Source organism: Leopardus geoffroyi, chromosome B3 (genome assembly GCF_018350155.1).
Source record: "Leopardus geoffroyi isolate Oge1 chromosome B3, O.geoffroyi_Oge1_pat1.0, whole genome shotgun sequence".
Taxonomy (NCBI): domain Eukaryota; kingdom Metazoa; phylum Chordata; class Mammalia; order Carnivora; family Felidae; genus Leopardus; species Leopardus geoffroyi.
Genome location: NC_059337.1, coordinates 68,466,454 through 68,483,614, shown reverse-complemented (window position 1 = coordinate 68,483,614; position 17,161 = coordinate 68,466,454). Strand labels below are relative to the sequence as shown.

The following is a 17,161-nucleotide window of genomic DNA, read 5'->3' as shown; positions in this document are numbered from 1 at the left end:
ATCCCTGGGTTCAGATTCTGACTCAGCCACTTAATGTCTGTGGAACTTTATTCATCCCTACTTATCAAAAGGAATAATAGCCAGACCAAGCTTATAGAGTTCTTGTAAGGAATAAAATGAGACACATAAGGCAGGCTAAGGTCCAAGACATCTTTGGTTATTAAGGGCCATTTGTTACCAGTCATACAAGTTGAGAACTTGGTATAGTTTTCAGGGAATCATAGCATATAGAGATAGAAGGCATTATGCCCAATTCTGTGTAGAGACAAGGTGGCATTAAAACAGTAACTTTTCCTGTGCCATTAGCCATGGGCTAAAACTGCTAATTTGACTGTGTTTTTGCACTGTTTTTCTTGACTATTTTGATGGACTGTAAAAACACTATCAAATTTCCAGGTATCCAAAAAAAAACAAAAAACAAAAACAAAACAAAAAAAAACAACACAGCCTCTGAAATATGAGGAGGGGCTTGCTTGACCTTACACTCAGCTCCTTTGTTTAGCAAATATTTATTCAAAGCACTGAGTTAGCTGCTAATTTTGAGTAAACTAACTAAAATATCAAGTCATTTATAAACACATTTTAAGAGCAAGTGTTACTCTCATTTTCTAGGGGGAGAAACTGATTCCTACTTACTCTTCTGATTCCTCTTCTCTCAGGAATAGGAATCTGTCCCTAAGAACAGTGATTAAAACTTGCTGTCTGATAGGGGTGGGGAAGGAAAGCAGGGTTTGCCCTCCAGCTGTTGTGCCGATTCACGAAAACAGTCGCAATACCCTTCCTGATGGTGATATTATAAAGGGAATCAACAAATAGTTGCTACATGCTGTTAAAGGCACTATGTCTGGGAACTACAAATACCTAATTTGTTTTTTCAATCCAGGACACATCTTTCCCCTTAACCACTTACCCTCCCCCCCAAATTAAGTGATTTAAGCTGAGGCTGAGTTTTTTTGTTTGTTTGTTTTTACCTGGTATATACCTTTAATGTGTTGTTTTTCTTCCTTAAAGCTATTGTGCAATTAATTGTGAATCCTAATCAACACCATGTTGAGGTCAGTGGCACAGAGTGAAACTGACCAGGCAACTCATCTAATGGAAATAACTGAACGATTGAACAAAGTCCTGCCACAAGTATGTAGCTCATCTGGAAGACACGGACAAGTTCCTGGGGTTCCCCCAGGCCAGCAGGAGATAGCTTAACATAGGCCTCTTCTGCCTTTTCCGTGGCATCAGCGCTGAAGACTTTAGGGAGTTTAACAGGCATTTCATCATCTGTCATACCTAGCCTCTCCCGGGGGATACTGCTTCTGTGTCACCATTTCGGCTGTCTCCTTCCACCGCCTCACTTCAGTCCTGCCCGGCATTTCCCCTTTCCTCTAAGAGTCCCATCCTTCCTAACACACTCCCGCCTAACCAAATAACGGCGTCCTGTCGCAGACATCACCCGCTCACCTTCCCTAACCTGCCAGGCCCTGGGAGGCAGACTACCAGGGCCTCTGGACCAGTAACTTTCCCTGTGCCATAACTCAACAGAGAGGTAGGCTCAATGACAGGTTTACAGGAGAGCAGGACTTTAAATAGCTGAGGTCAGTGTCTGGAGGCTTCCCGACAATACCACTAACAGCATCCCGCCAACAAGACTATTGGCCGCTTGGTTACCCGCTCTCAACTATTTCTGATGTTCAACTTTATTTTCAAACACATCCTCAGAAATCCTGACTCCTAGCAGATTGACAGCGCAGCCCTCTTTATTTGAAGCCTTGTTTATAGGCCACAATTCTCCCGACAGATTTACAAGTGTCTGTGGAGTTTTAAAAGACAATTGCTTAACAGGCATTAAGTGAGACACATAGGACTGTGTAAATATTTTAGCTGGAATAGGGGATTTTTTTTTTAAACGTCTGAGCCAAATATTGCATTAAATCTGAAAACGGTGGCAAACTGATTAGCTGCCGTTGCCAGCTTCATGCTTTGCCAGGGATTCCTTTAGCCAAGAATAGATACCAGAATGTGTCCACCAGTTGAGCTTGGGTGTTTTAAAATAACTTTCCATCCTTTGCTTTCTTCTCCTTCTGCCGTTCCATCTTTTTCCCTCTAAATTTCTTTCTGGTTTATCTGGATGTAAACACTTTCCAGAGTAGAAAATTACGGTTAATGTGACTAACCAGCAGAGGCCGAAATGGGAACGGGGGCCTAGAGGTCAGAGAAATAGCGGAAGGCTTGCAGCTGTCCTGGTTGAGCAATGTGGAAACAGGTTGCTTTTTGCTAATGGGGCTTATGTATCTTAATCACTGGTCTCTTTGCAGCCAGCTATTGTACTGCTGGAAGGAAATAGTCCTCAGATCAGTTTTGTTACCCCTGCCCCTTACTGATTCTCTTGAGTTGTAAAGAGGCAGGTCTGTTGCCTTCAAGATTTATATGTACTGGAGAATCTGTCGCTTAATGTTAGTAGAAACTACCGTGTAATAAGCATTTTGGCTCTAGAGGAAGCATTTTTAAGTTTATTTACTTATTCTGAGAGAGAGAGCATGAGCCAGGGGAGGGGCAGAGAGATAAAGGGAGAAAGAATCCCAAGCAGGCTCTGCACTGGCAGTGTGGAGCGTGATGTGAGACTCGAACTCTCTACCGTGAGATTATGACCTGAGTCGAAATCACAAGTCAGATGTTTAACGGACTGAACCACTGAGGTGCCCAAGAAGCATGTTTTATTTAAGAATTCCTATGGGGAAGCCATTTTCCTGATTCAAGCATTGGATAAGACGTATTGTTTGACCTCAAATATAATTTCTGTGAGAATAAGCCATATACTACCTAACGTGTCTTTGCTCTGCCTTTGCTGATCCCATCAGCAACCTCTTAATTTTCACCTGCTCATTTTCAGTAAAGACCCTCCTTAATGCAAATACTCCATTGGTTGCCCAAAAATATAGGTTCTGTCTCTTCTCCAGAGATGGCTTGGATTTTTTTTATTTATTATTTTTAGAGAGAGAGAGAGCGCACGCAAGTGTGCTGGAGGGGCAGAGAGAGAGAGAGAGAGACAGAGAGAATCCCAAGCAGTTCCCGTGCTGTCAGCACAGAGCCCAGAGTGGGCTCATGAATTGCGAGATCATGACCTGAGACCAAATCAAGAGTTGGACACTGACCTACTGAGCCACCCGGGTGCCCCTGGATTTTAATCATGTGTCCAGACCGTTTAATATTCTTGGTTCACAGGTCTGAACATCTTAAAATAATGTGTTTATAATTTTGTAAATGTATACTTCAGAAATCTGAGTGCTTAATGTAAATATGCCTGTAGACAGTTCCCCAAGCCCATTCAGATAACTCCATTGGTATTGGTGATAGTGTAATTTTCATTCCAATTAAATGGGGCCAGGGGGGCCTTTCAGAAAGGCTGCTTTCAGGGACAGACCTCAAACCTACCCTTATGTTGCAGTTACATCACAAATTATTTTGTGTCAACTTTTGCTTGTTGCCAGGTACAGTCATCTTTCAGGAAACTACCTCAGTGCATGGATGATCATCTCATATCTTACATTCTAGAGTAAAATCACTTCAAATGCAAGGACCCTAGCCCCCATATTATGGTGATGGGCACAATTGTAGCTTACATGTAGCCAGCCACCTCTGCAAGGCACAAATACAGAAGGCACAGTTGTAATTTAAAAAATCTCTCCCTTTGATCATTCCCATTTCAGTATAATCTGTGTTGTACCAAAAGCAGTTTGACCATAGGTATCAAGAACCCTAACAATGTTTTATTTTACCCATAATTATACTTTTCAAATCTAACCCGAAGAAGTAATCTTAAACTGAATAAGTTTTTCTGGGCACAGAATTTACTTAAAGCCTGACTGACTACAAGAATAAGCGAGAAGGGACTTCACTGTTCAACTGTGGGGGCATTGTTAGATAAACTAGGGTACATTTATTTGATGACATTTGATATGGCTATTAAACACAGTGCATGTGCATTCTGTGAAATAAATGAGAAAGTGTGCGTGATATCTTTAATAGAATAAAGGTACGTGTGTTACTCTGCCAAATACAAGTGTATAAAATACATATATAAATGCAGCCCTTATAAAACTATGGAGGGGAGTGTGTGATGCAGAGGCCAAGACACTTTAAAAAAGGTATGAAAGTATTAAATGATGACTGTTCTGAGCATGATAGCATGAGTTCCCTTCCCTTTCAGTTGCTCAGGAACTTTGTGATTAGGGCTGCCTGCCTGAGGTTTCCTGTTAATACAGTCTACCTGGAGATCAGAACCATGGCTGAATGTGCCTTTTTCTTCCATTATAACACAATTTTCCCATCTATTGCTTGACATCCCCAGCCTTTCCAAACCAGTCTGAGAAATTAATTTATACTAAAATGTTAATGAATTCTTCTTTAATAGTGTTTTCCTTTTAAATTTTTTTTTTTTCAACGTTTATTTATTTTTGGGACAGAGAGAGACAGAGCATGAACGGGGGAGGGGCAGAGAGAGAGGGAGACACAGAATCGGAAACAGTCTCCAGGCTCTGAGCCATCAGCCCAAAGCCCGACGCGGGGCTCGAACTCACGGACCGCGAGATCGTGACCTGGCTGAAGTCGGACGCTTAACCGACTGCGCCACCCAGGCGCCCCAAGTGTTTTCCTTTTAAATTCATATGTATGCATGTCTAAAGAGATCTTCTGAAGTTAGCATCTTCAGTTCAAGGGAAAGCTTCTAATGGTGACGATTTTCATGGGGACCATGAGAAGGGATGTTTTTAAATAAATGGATGGATCGCTTAACACCCTATAAATCAAGTCATGCCTGATCCGTCTATATTTAGGCCTAGTCATGGGTAGGTGATTAATGAATATTTTTCATGCTAATGTCTCGCAGACCAAGGCTGCGTCTATAACCACATAATCATCACAGTGGAAATTCTGACTCAGCTGTGATGTTTGATAGGGGGGACTTTTGAATAGTGCCTTAGACAATTCCGTGCAAAGGCTGTAGCTGGTGGCCCAGCTTCGCAAGTCTTTCCAAAAGTCCTAAAGCATGTTGGCATGTCCTCACTTGGCCCTGTCACTTTTGCTTAAATTTTTTCATGGAGAATACTCATGATCATGGGACATTAAGGTGAATTTGATCTTGGTCAGCCTCCCTCTGTGAAGTGAATCAGCATCATGGGACTCCCCTGGGCTCAAGCTTCCTGGTGGGTTTATTTTTACACAACATTCCTTTGGGGAAAGGAGCACCCACTCTTGAACAGAGTAGCTCTAGACAGTATCTTCTTGGGTGGAATGATTGTCTTCATTTTGCTATTCTTTCTCTAGCTTAACTACTTAAACAAGTGGTTATAGAATCTGTCTCCACTAACCTCACCCCTCTTCCTCTTTTTATCCCCTAGTCCCTGAAACTGCTTTTGAGAAGACCAGAGATCTCCATGTTGCTAGAATCAGTGGCCACTTCTCTGTCTTCTACTTGACCTTTCAACAGTATTGCACACAGATGACTGCTCTTTTTTCCTTGCAATACTGGGTTCCTCTCAGACCATGTGACTCCACACCCCTACTTTTTTTTTAATTTTTTTTTTTTAACATTTATTCATTTTTGAGAGTAAGAGAGACAGAGCATGAGCAGGGGAAGGGCAGAGAGAGAGGGAGACACAGAATCCAAAGCAGGCTCCAGGTTCTGAGCTGTCAGCACAGGGCCCAACGCAGAGCTTGAACTCACGAATCGTGAGATCATGACCTGAGCTGAAGTCAGATGCCTAACCGACTGAGCCACACAGGCACCTCCACAGCCCTACTTTTCTATCCAGCTGCTCATTCTCCATCCTTCGTGGGCCTCTCCTCCACCACCTGTGGAGGACAAACCAGGGTTTGTCTTGCAGCCCTTCCCTTCTTTGGCTACATTTTTCTATCCCATCCATGAAGCCTGAACTGCAAACGTTTATGTAGAACATGAGTATCTAATTGACATCTCAGATTTAACATGTCCTAAATAACACTCTTGATTTCGCTCCTCAAACTTACAGCTCTCTTCCTTACTCTAGTCAAGTCTGCAGCCAAATATCTTCACAGTGAGACTTTTCCTGGCTACTTTATTTAAAATGACAAGCCTTCTACCTCTGTGGCACTTTGTGACTTCCTTTCCCCAATCATGGTGGTCCCAGCTCCTTTGAATCCAGTTTCCTGAATGCAGTGCCTTTGAATAAAAATCTAAGTGATTCAAAACACAGGACACTAAATATCTGGGAAAGAGAACAGCTCTTTGTCCCTGAGGTTCAGCCATACTATTACCACTTAATTTATCCCCAAAGACAAATGCATTCCCATCATGCTTTACTTTCACTCATCATATTTCCTCTTTCTGCAACTACTTCCCTCTTCCTTCATTCTCCTTGGCTGGCTGGCTAACTCCTCCTGAACTTTTTTCAATTGAACTCATAAGTTATCTGTTTTGGAGAAGTTTCCCTGGCCACCACCTCCCGACCCCAGTCTGAGTTGGAAGCCCCTACCCAGTGTCCCATGACACTGCACTACATTACAATTTGTTGATTTATCTCTCTCTGTTTCTAGATTCTTACAAACATTTTTAGAGGAAAGATGGCCAATACCTCTGGTTAAATAGTACCACCCCCCAACATTTAACACAGTGCTATAGTGCAGATACTCAATATTTTGAATGTATGAATATTTGTGTAACCCATGTGTGTGCATAGTAGGCATAGAAACCACCCTGTCTCCTATGATCTAAGAGCAATTTACTCCAAAATCTCTGTAGAAAAACAGAGCTGTCCATAAGGTTTGATGGAAAGAGGATTGGTACCTCCAATCTTCTATTCCTTGTTGGAGGGGGCACCTCTACCTCCTTGTAAGGTATCTTTGTTCTGTGCTAGGTCCAGACTTGGTGTAAGATTCAGCACCTTGAGTATTCACATGCTCACAGCAAGCACTGTGAGTTCAGGAGGCTTTACTGAAGCTAAGGGGATGCCCCAGCGACCAGCCTTCTCCAACTCAACGGTTCCTCTCTGTCTTTCTTCCTCTGTATTCATCTCTCCTTCTGAAAGGGACCCAAGCTCTTCTTCCTGTTATGAAAGACAATGTCACTTTTCCCTAAAGCCAAAATATTAGGTAACACCCACCCAAGCTCTCCTGTAGAGATGGTGGGATGCTTGACCCTAAGAATTAATCAAAGATTTTTGTTTCCGATAATGACTATTTCCTTTCTAAGAATTCTGAATCTAGCTTTTGAGACTAAAAAAAGAAAAATGTGTATCTCAAAAATAAATAAATACATACATACATACATACATACATAATGAATCTGTGTCTCCTATCTGAATTCATGAATGTGAATGAACATGGTTGATATCCAGTCCATTTTCTCCAGTCCCTGTATCCATCTACATGGATTATACTTATACATATCAAGAGATATATTTTTCACATATCTGTGTGTATATAAACATCTATATATGTACGTGTGATACTAGAGCCAAATGCTATCAAGGCATTAAGATCTGTACTGCTTGTGTATAGGACTCCCCACCACCACCCCTGCCATTTGGTGGTTTATTCATTTATTTAGTAAATACTCATTAAGTATCTTCTATGGGCTAGACAATATAATAGGTGCTGGGAATAGAACAATATGCAAAATATACTCTTTCTGCCTAATGGGAGAGGCAGCCAATCATGAAAGTTATAATTACAAAGGAGAAGTATCAGTGCTATGAGACTATAACAGAGGAAACCTCATTGGTATAGAATGGAGGGTCCAAAAGAAATACTGATGAAGTGATCTTTGAGCTGAGATTGAAACAACAACTAACCACTAACAAGGCCTGGTTACTAGGAGCATAGGAGAATGTCACTGGAGAAGGAACACACTGATGCGGGGAGGGACCTGATGGTGTTTGAGGAACTGGGAGATGGCCATGTGTCTAGAGTGCAGAGTGTGGCCAGGAGAGTGAGGCTGGGAAGGCAAGCAGGAGCCAGCCCATGCAGGGCCTTGGAAGGGCCAATCTGGAGGAGTAGTGGAAGCCCCCGGCAGGTTTAAGCAGGGGATTGGTATAGTCAGATGTGTATTTTATAAAGATCACTGACTCTAGTGTGAAGAACAAATCAGATGGAGGCAAGGGTAGATGTGGGAGGACCAGGCAAGAAGGTACTGACTGAGGCAGCTCTTTTGGAGGTGAAACTGTGGTCTAGACATGTCGCTTTGGGAGTCGTAGTCCTCATGATGGTTACTGCAACGTTTACCTGCGTGAGATTTTCTTGAGGTAGAGAGCAAACACGAGAAGAAAGCAAATAATAGTAGAGAACGTTAACACTTAATGGTTGATTATAGAAGGGTGAGGCTGCAAAAGAGACAGGATGGTCAGAGTTAGGAGGAAAGCCAGGAGTGGGGCACAGAGCTAGGGGACAAAGTATTTCAGGAAAGGCAAGTGTTGAACATGGAATCCTGCTGGGCAGTGAGCCAAGACAAGATTAAAAAGAAGAGAAAGGGAGCAGACAGTAGGATGGATTCCTTGGTAACTTCAGAGTGTTTTCTCAGTGTCATCAGAGGGGTGAGGTGGATGTCAATGGGTCTGAAAGTACGTGGTGAGTAAGAAATAAAAAAAAAAAGAGCCTGAGCAATTTTTAGAAGATGGTTTGGATGTGAAAGGGATTCAAATATTTATAACATAATGATTTGTTTACTAAACACGTAAATATTAGAAATGTTAACTTAATACAAAGAGTTTGTGGGATGATTGTTACTGTTTCCTGGTTCTTGGAAATGAAAAGAGTACAGTCATGTACAATATGTTATCTATCTAGGCTTAGTAGTGTTTAAATATTTCAAATGGATAAAGAATATTGCAGATAGAATGTACTGTTCGATATACAAAGGATTTTTCAGGTACATTTCATTTAGTCCTCATGAAATTTTATGTATCAAGAAACTAAGAGAGGTATTAAATAACGTCCCCAGCCAATCAGTGGTATGGAAAACTAAGAAATAAATGTATCTTCAGATTAAGAGTAGTTCAAGGAAGAGGATTTCCTAAAGTATTGATTGTTGCTATGTGTGTGTGTGTGTGTGTGTGTGTGTGTGTGTGTATGGTAGATACACTCATATACATAAGCATTATTATGCCACAAGAAAATACCAAAGCTTGGGTTGAATTTTTTTTAAGTTAGAAAATTCTTTTTTTTTTAATGTTTATTTATTTATTTGGAGAGAGAAAGAAAGAGAGCATGAGCAGGGAAGTCAGGCGGAAAGAGGGAGAGAGAGAGAGACAGAATCCCAAGCAGGCTCCATGCTGTCAGCACAGAGCCCGATGCAGGGCTCAATCCCATGAACTGTGAGATCATGACCTGAGCCAAGATCAGGAGGCAGATGCTTAACTGACTGAGCCACTCAGGTGCCCCTAAAAGTTAGCAAATTCTTTAAGTGTCTTGCCAGTACTTCTCTTAAGTCCAATTATTTATTTAATGGGTCTTTTATTTTTATAACATTTATTGGTACCTTTCTAAAACTAATGTGTTTGATTTCTCAAGTACATGTGTATTTCAAACTTCGGATCCATGGTAACTGTTGAAACGAAGACACAGTCACATCTAAGATTTGAAGAATCATTGTACCTTGCAAAAATAAGCACAAAAAGAACATTCTTCACTTATCTGTATATTATGGTTTTAATTTAAGACTCAGAGTTTCTAATCGCTTTTTTAAAAAATGGCTTGAGATATAATCACATTTTCTATAATTCATCCACTTAAAATGTACTATATAATGATTTTTGGTGTATTCACAGAAGACCATCACCACAAACAATTTTAGAAAATTTCATTACCCCAAAAAAACCTCATACCCTTTAGCTATCACCTCCTCAGTCTCCCCCCTAGCCATAGGCAACCATCATCTACTTTTGGTCTCTCTAGATTTGCTTATTCACGACACTTCATATAAGTGGAATTATACAATTTGTAGTTCTTTGTGATTTCCTTCCTTCACTCAGCATAATGCTCTCTCAGTGGCTTTTGAGCCATAAACACTGTGCATGTACAGACACGAAAAAGCACTGGCATATGTGAATCCATCTGTGTGTCTACATTATTTCTGTGTTAACGAGATAACCCAGGTACAATGTATATGAGGCCTGTAGTTTCACTCCTAATACCCAGTTGCCCAGTCAAGTTTTTTGAGTACTCAGGATACAGATTATTTTTTCCTTTGGATGAATACAGTCACTAAGAGGCATGATTTGGACGTAATAAATACATCAGTTGAATTTCCAAATCAAGGGTAATGAATGAAAACACCTTTGATTACATATAGGTTGTCCACACCAGAGTCATTAATGTACATTGGTTTGATTCAAGCCCAGAAATTTGACTTTAGGGGCTGTTTAGCAGAATGTGCCTGGCAATCCCCTACAGAATATAATCTATGTAGGTCTCTTCTAGAACAGATTTTCTATTCCCCCTACCCAGGATTTCCTCTAATGCTACTTATCACTCACCATGCTAAGCCTTAAGATGCCCCCCGTATTTAGCATCAGAGCTCAGGAACTTGCCATAAGCACTTTTTATTTTAAGCTTTTATCATTTGTGTTTGACTTAAGTCAACCTGAAGCCTTCCTTCATGTAGTCTTTTTTTGTAAGAAGTTTTTTTAAATAGTATACTCTCTATTGTGCCTACCTTTAATAATCAAAGTTGAAAAATTCTTAATTTTTTTCTAATTTTATGTATAATTTTCCCCTTCCATAGAAACCCCCAAAAGCTGTTTTTATTTTACCATTTTAATGCATTGGATTTAATGTAATTCCCTAGCTATTTCAGTTCAAGGCCAATACCATGAAAAAGAAGTGTGTAGGTTTATTGTGTTCATATTGTGATTTTGATTTCTGCATTTTTTTTCTTTTTTTGTTTTTTTGACTTTCTTTTGATAAAAGTGTGTTTGGGGGTAGAAAACTGAAAGTTCTGTGTGTGTGTGCGTGTGTGTGTGTGTGTGTGTGTGTGTGTATTTCATGTGGAAAACACTAGGAAGACACTATACTGTGCTGGTATTGCTAAAAAGAGATACCAGAGTACAGTTATGTTAATATGGGAGGAAATAATTCACACTGTTTACAAGCAGTTCTAATTCCTAGAAACAATAATTACTATGTGCCCTACCCATCGTTGTTGGTGACCCATTCACTACAATGTCCGAGGGCCATAGATTTTAGTCTGGGTTTTTCACTAATACATCCTCAGTACCAAATGTAAGTTGTGCATTTAGTTGACATACAAGGGGATATTTGGTGAACTGATGTATTTGTTGAATGAATTCCTTTGGGATAAACTCCTTAACCCAGCATTCTATGCCCTTTATACCTGACTCTGATTTATATCTCTCATGTAAACCCTATTGATAAAAGATATGCTCTGGTCACAGTTCTGAATGTTGCTACAACAATCCTCTATAATGGTCCTTGGAGCTTGGGACTTTTGGAAAGGATGGGGAATTTGTAAAACTGAGGGAGAAGTAAAACTGGCACAGAGCCATGGAGGGGGTGGAGTAGGAATTAGGTAAGCAGAGAATAGAGCCTTCCAGACTGAAAAAAGCAGAGTCTGGATAAATCTCTCCTTTCCTCTAAAAATGTATTGTGACTCCTCTAAGCCCACAGATCCTTCAACTCAGACAAAGAAACATGTTCCATGTTCTCCTAAAAAATGCCCATGGACGTTTGAGCAATTAGACATGTCTTAGGTTTTGATTAATTAATTATATGTAGGCCTTGCCTCTATAGTCTTGCAGCCTACCCATGCTTTTAAAATGGTCCAACAGGGGCGCCTGGGTGGCGCAGTCGGTTAAGCGCCCGACTTCAGCCAGGTCAAGATCTCGCGGTCCGTGAGTTTGAGCCCCGCGTCGGGCTCTGGGCTGATGGCTCAGAGCCTGGAGCCTGTTTCCGATTCTGTGTCTCCCTCTCTCTCTACCCCTCCCCCGTTCATGCTCTGTCTCTCTCTCTCTCCCAAAAATAAATAAAAGTTGAAAAAAAATAAAAAAAATAAAAAAATAAAATGGTCCAACAGACCCACTGGTGTCTGGGTGGCTCAATTGGTTAAGCCTCCTACTTCAGCTCAGGTTATGACCTCATGGTTGCACTCTCTGCTCTCAGCACAGAGTCTATTTCAAATCCTCTCTCTCTGCCTCTCCCCCATTCATTCTCTCTCTCAAAAATAAAAATAAACATTAAAAAAAATTTTTTAATAAATAAATAAATAAATAAATAAATAAATAAAATGGCTCAACAAACTTTATTCCTTGTTCTTATGGGGCAAAAACAAAACAAAACAACAAAAAACAAGACAACCACCTTTAACCTTAACAGTCTAATATCTGAAATCTTAAAACATCCAAGGCCATATCCTTCACTGAAATGCTTCACAAGCACTCATCTTTTAAATGAGTTAAAATAACTCTGTCCATTTAGTGTCCATTATTCCCTTATGTTTTGCTTTTCAATATTTAATCTCTCTCTCATGACCATCACTTACTATCTAACTTCAGGAATCAATATATTTTTAATTCTGCCCCAAATTTAATAGATAACAAGAAAGAGAATGTAGGGTGACTTAGGCTTTAAACATTGGAAACGCTGGCTCGGCCCGTGGCTGAGGCAACCTTGGTGGTCTGGCGATATTGTATACGCGCCCTCTGGTTGGACAATAAGCGACATTTGTGGATTTGTCAGTGACCTCTCCCCTTTGTGCACTGCCAGTCTCCGGTGTCATCATTAATTAATCTTCAGGTCTCCTATTTGTCTGCTGGAAAGCATCTCAGATAAGCCAAGTTAATAAGTGGGAGTGGGTGAGCTGCCTGGTCACTGGAACGTGCAACTGTGTGGGGACGGTCTGTGAGCTGGTCAGAGAGCACCCTTCTGCTCTGATCACGGAAAGAAGTTTGATTCTAACAGGTCACGTGGGAAGCTGGGCCGGTTGAGGTGCAGGGAGGACCTCCGAGCCCAGCCAGGGAGCTGCTCTTGCGCGCTCTGGCTTCAGTTTCTGATTTCAGAACCTTGAGGCCCAGAGGCCTAGGGCTCTTGCTTCATACTTGCTTCATCTTTCTCAGGAGTTTCTTCAGGGAATTCTAACAGTGGGTGGTAGAACTTCAGCAAAGGAACAAAAATTATCATCCTTGTGTTCCTAACAGAGAGCATGTTTCTGTAAATCTGGTGCGTAGCATTTGTAGTCACTGATTCTCGGCCGTGACTCTGTTACCATTCTGGATGGGGCATGTTTCCCAACCAATTTTACTAAATCATAAAAATAGTGTTTGTGAGGCCACTTGCCAGTGCCAGGCATTCTGCAAACCATGTTATATGCATCATCTCACTTAATTCTCATATCATGTCTGGGAGGGGGTCCCTGCTGTGCAGATGAGAGAAACAAGGCACAGCCCCCTGCTGAGCCCACGAAGGACTTGATCCAAGCACAAGCCCTTCACTATACCACTATATGGCCTCAAAATCTGAGCTGTTCCCTAGACCCCGTGAGCTCTATCACCACAGCCAGGACAAAGGAAGAGCCACAATGATCAATCTTTTTAATTCAGGCAGAAGTAGCAATTTTGCTTTTGTTATTGAAAAAACAAGCTGTGCCTTTGGCTTTACTCTGGCTAGGGAGCAGTAACCTTGAAGAAATTATTGTCATGGCTTTAATTATGTCCTATTACTGAAGTACAGACATACCTTACCATATATTATCTGTGTTTATGAAAAATAGTTCTCTATAAATGGAATTGTTGGAATTTGGACATAATAGAGGGCTAAAGAATTTAAATTCTCCCAATTTATATTGTAAGAAATTCCACCTCTCTTTTAAATATGGCTACCCGTGCTCTCAAAATCATAGCTGGATATCATCAGGAAAGTTTATGTGGCCATGAAAGTTCATTGAAAAATGTCGATTCTTGAAAGCAGACACCTTCCAAAGTGTTTCTGACCAATCTCCTGCTTGTAGGTCTACCCTCAGAACTAATCTGGAGGTATCATAAGACAGGTTACCTTGCTTATGTCTTATGCCATAAAGGAGTGGATGTTTGGGGGTGGGGAGAGTCTTTAGATGACACTGAGCCCTTTCAAATCAGCATGGGACAATCACAGTGTTTGCAGAGTGGAGACTGTGGGACCCTCGGTGCCAGAAAGAAAGAAAAGAAGGAAAAGATGAGGAGGTCATGCTGTACTCCTGGAAAGCCCACTCTGAGTCTGGGTCAGCATTGCTGATTTTTTTTTTTTATCTTCCTTCACATGAGAATGTAGTTAAGGGGCACCTGGGGTGGCTCAGCCGGTTGAGCATCCAACTCTTGATCTCTGCTCAGTTCATGATTTCACTGTTTGTGAGATCGAACCCCGTGTCGGGCTCTGCACTGACAGCATGGACCCTGCTTGGGATTCTCTCTCTCCCCCTCTCTCTGCCCATTCCCTGCTTGCGTGCGCTTGCGCGCACATGCACTCTCTCTCCATCTCTCTCCAAAAAAGAATAGAATGTGGTTAAGATGAGGAAATCATACACTTTGGCCACATCTGCATAGAACTGTCTGGAGAAGTTTTGGGACAAGTGAATGACACTTCCATGATGACTTCATAAGTATTAATATAAGTACACAAACAAATATAATGAATGGTAAAACATAAATACAGAAGGTATTAGAGATACTTGAAGGATGCAAGAACTTTGGATTGGAAAGGGCTTTATGCTGGTGGCAGCATGTCAGAGAGATGTTTTAGGACGAGTGGGACTTTGTCTATTGCAGTTATAAGTATGTATGACACTCCAGAAGAACGGATGGAGAACCACATGAACGTAGAGGTGGAACTGAGAATGTTGGCTGATAGGATTTGGAAGCACTGCAGAATTTTGGTTTGGTTGGTCAAATGTATGTGGAAATAGACGTGAAGGGTGCAGATGGTACCATGTTGGAGAAGGCCCAGACTTTGAATTTAATTAGCAACGAGCACCCATCCATGGTTTTATCTTGTCTTACATCTTTTCCTCTTTGTTTTCAGTGGACGAGTTTGCCTTATAATTCACACGGACCAAAGAAAACTTAACAAGCCTCAGAGTTAACCCTTGATCTTCTCTCCCTTAAAACAGAACAATAGAAAGATCATAACTTTCCACTATTCCCCATCTCAGTAAATAGTAGTCATTGCCACTGTGATGGTGAACTGTGGGTTAGTGGGGTTTCCATATGACCAAATCAGAACTGTCTAATTTGAGGGGATGTGATTATCCAAAAAACTATCTATTATAAATGAAAGATTGTAGATTATAAATTATAAATCCATTTATAATTTCTATCTGAAGTATGTCACATGTAAAACAATTTCACATGCATTAGTGGAATATTAAAGGGAAGGGTGGGTGAATGAGAAGCATGAAAAGAGAGGGTCAGTCCTCCCTGACCTGGGCTTCCTTCTCATGCTGGGATGTGGGGGGGTTCCAGGCAACTTGGTTGCTTTGGAATTTCTGCAAAACCTATTTCAAGCTCTACTTTTGGAGCACAAATCTGAAGAGGATAAGGGCCTTTAATTCCCTGGGAATTCAGTAGTTCTTGCCTGTCTTTTTTTTTGAGAGACCAAAAGCGCAATACTTTACCTGTCCCGAGTCAGATTTTTCTGCATCTCTAAAAGGAAGGTTGAAGGTGGTGCATTTCTTTTTTGCTGAAGAAAGGTGTGGAGTAAGATGACTATTTTTATTTGTTCGTGTTGCTTCTGGTTTTGTTTTCTTTTTTTTTTTTTTTTTTTTTTGCCCTGGAATTTGCTTAAACAGTGATTGATAAGGATTTTGCACACTTAATACCAAAGAGCATAACACAGAGCATAAGCTCAGCAAGTACATGTTCTTCAAGAAATCTAATTCCCAACTTTTCTTCACAGCAAGTGAGAAACAGATGATGGTGGTGTGCAGGGAGTCACCGAAGGAGTATCTCCAGCCTTTCAAGGACAAACTAGAAGAGTTCTTCCAGAAAGGTAGGGAACTGCATCAGCTACACATCCATGAATCTCTGAAACATCTGCCATTCCCTGGACTTTTCTCTGAGGCCCACGGCCCGTCACATCCCTGCTGACCACTAGCAGCTCCAGTGACTGGAGCCAGTCCATCTTCCTTCCTCCCTCTATCTACTCAGTGTAGATAGAATTGTTCTGCTACTTTTTTTTTTCCAGTGTTTATTATTTGAGAGAGAGAGAGAGAGAGAGAGAGCAAGCAGGGGAGGGGCAGAGAGAGAGGGAGACACAGAATCGGAAGCAGGCTCCAGGCTCTGAGCTGCCAGCACAGAGCCTGACGCAGGGCTCGAACTCACTAACTGTGAGATCATGACCTGAGCCGAAGTCGGCCACTTAACCAACTGAGCCACCCAGGTGCCCCTGTTCTGCTACTTTTATATCACCTTTCAAACCCTTTTTAATATGTTAAATCCTTTAATGTTACTCCTGTTCTTGTAAACTTCTTGAGGGAAGACGTTTTCTTTGTCTCTTCATGGAGCCCAAGGGAATCCTCAGTACATGTTACCTGCTGAATGACATACAGTCAAGGCTTATGCAGTCATGCCTTTCAGATTTGCTGTCAGCCTGAACAAGCAGCTGGTGATTATCTCCCTAGGTTTATCAGTATAGCATCTTAAAAACTTGTGTTGTATTTTTTTAATGTCTTTTTTTGAGAGAGAGAGAGGAAGAGAGAACACACATGTGCAAGTGAGTGTGGTTGGGGGGAGGGCAGAGAGAGAAAGAGAGAGAGAGAATCCCAAGCAGGCTCCACATTGTCACTGCAGAGCCCGACGCAGGGCTTGATCCCCAGACTGTGAGATAATGACCTGAGCCAAAATCAAAAGTCAGACACTTTACTGACTGAGTCACCCATGTGACCCTTTTGTTGTATTTTTATTCCTTTTCAGAATAGAAAATTGGGGCCAAATGAATGTCACACATGAAGTCACTTGGCCCTCATCAACCATTTGGGATTAGTAGATCGAAGTCATAGGCATGAGACTACTTATTTAGTGCATTTATGCACTTATTTAGAAATCTTACTAAGTTATGTTCCTTCCTCCGTGATTTTGGCAGGGGTAGAGAACTTTGGTTGATCTCTGTTAGTGAATGTAGAAGTTTAATGCCTTGTGGATATTTCCTATTCAAT

At 41.3% G+C, this 17,161-nt stretch overlaps 1 protein-coding gene across 5 annotated transcripts in view; it reads left to right on the top strand.

Annotated features, from left to right (window-relative positions):
- Window positions 1-17,161, top strand: part of FMN1 (formin 1) — a 436,126-nt gene that overhangs the window by 323,151 nt on the left and 95,814 nt on the right. For all 5 annotated transcript variants that reach the window (XM_045450122.1, XM_045450119.1, XM_045450121.1 and 2 more), the window contains one exon: window positions 15,904-15,996. In XM_045450122.1, coding sequence (XP_045306078.1) covers window positions 15,904-15,996 — 93 coding nt within the window. The remainder of the gene's footprint in view (window positions 1-15,903; window positions 15,997-17,161) is intronic.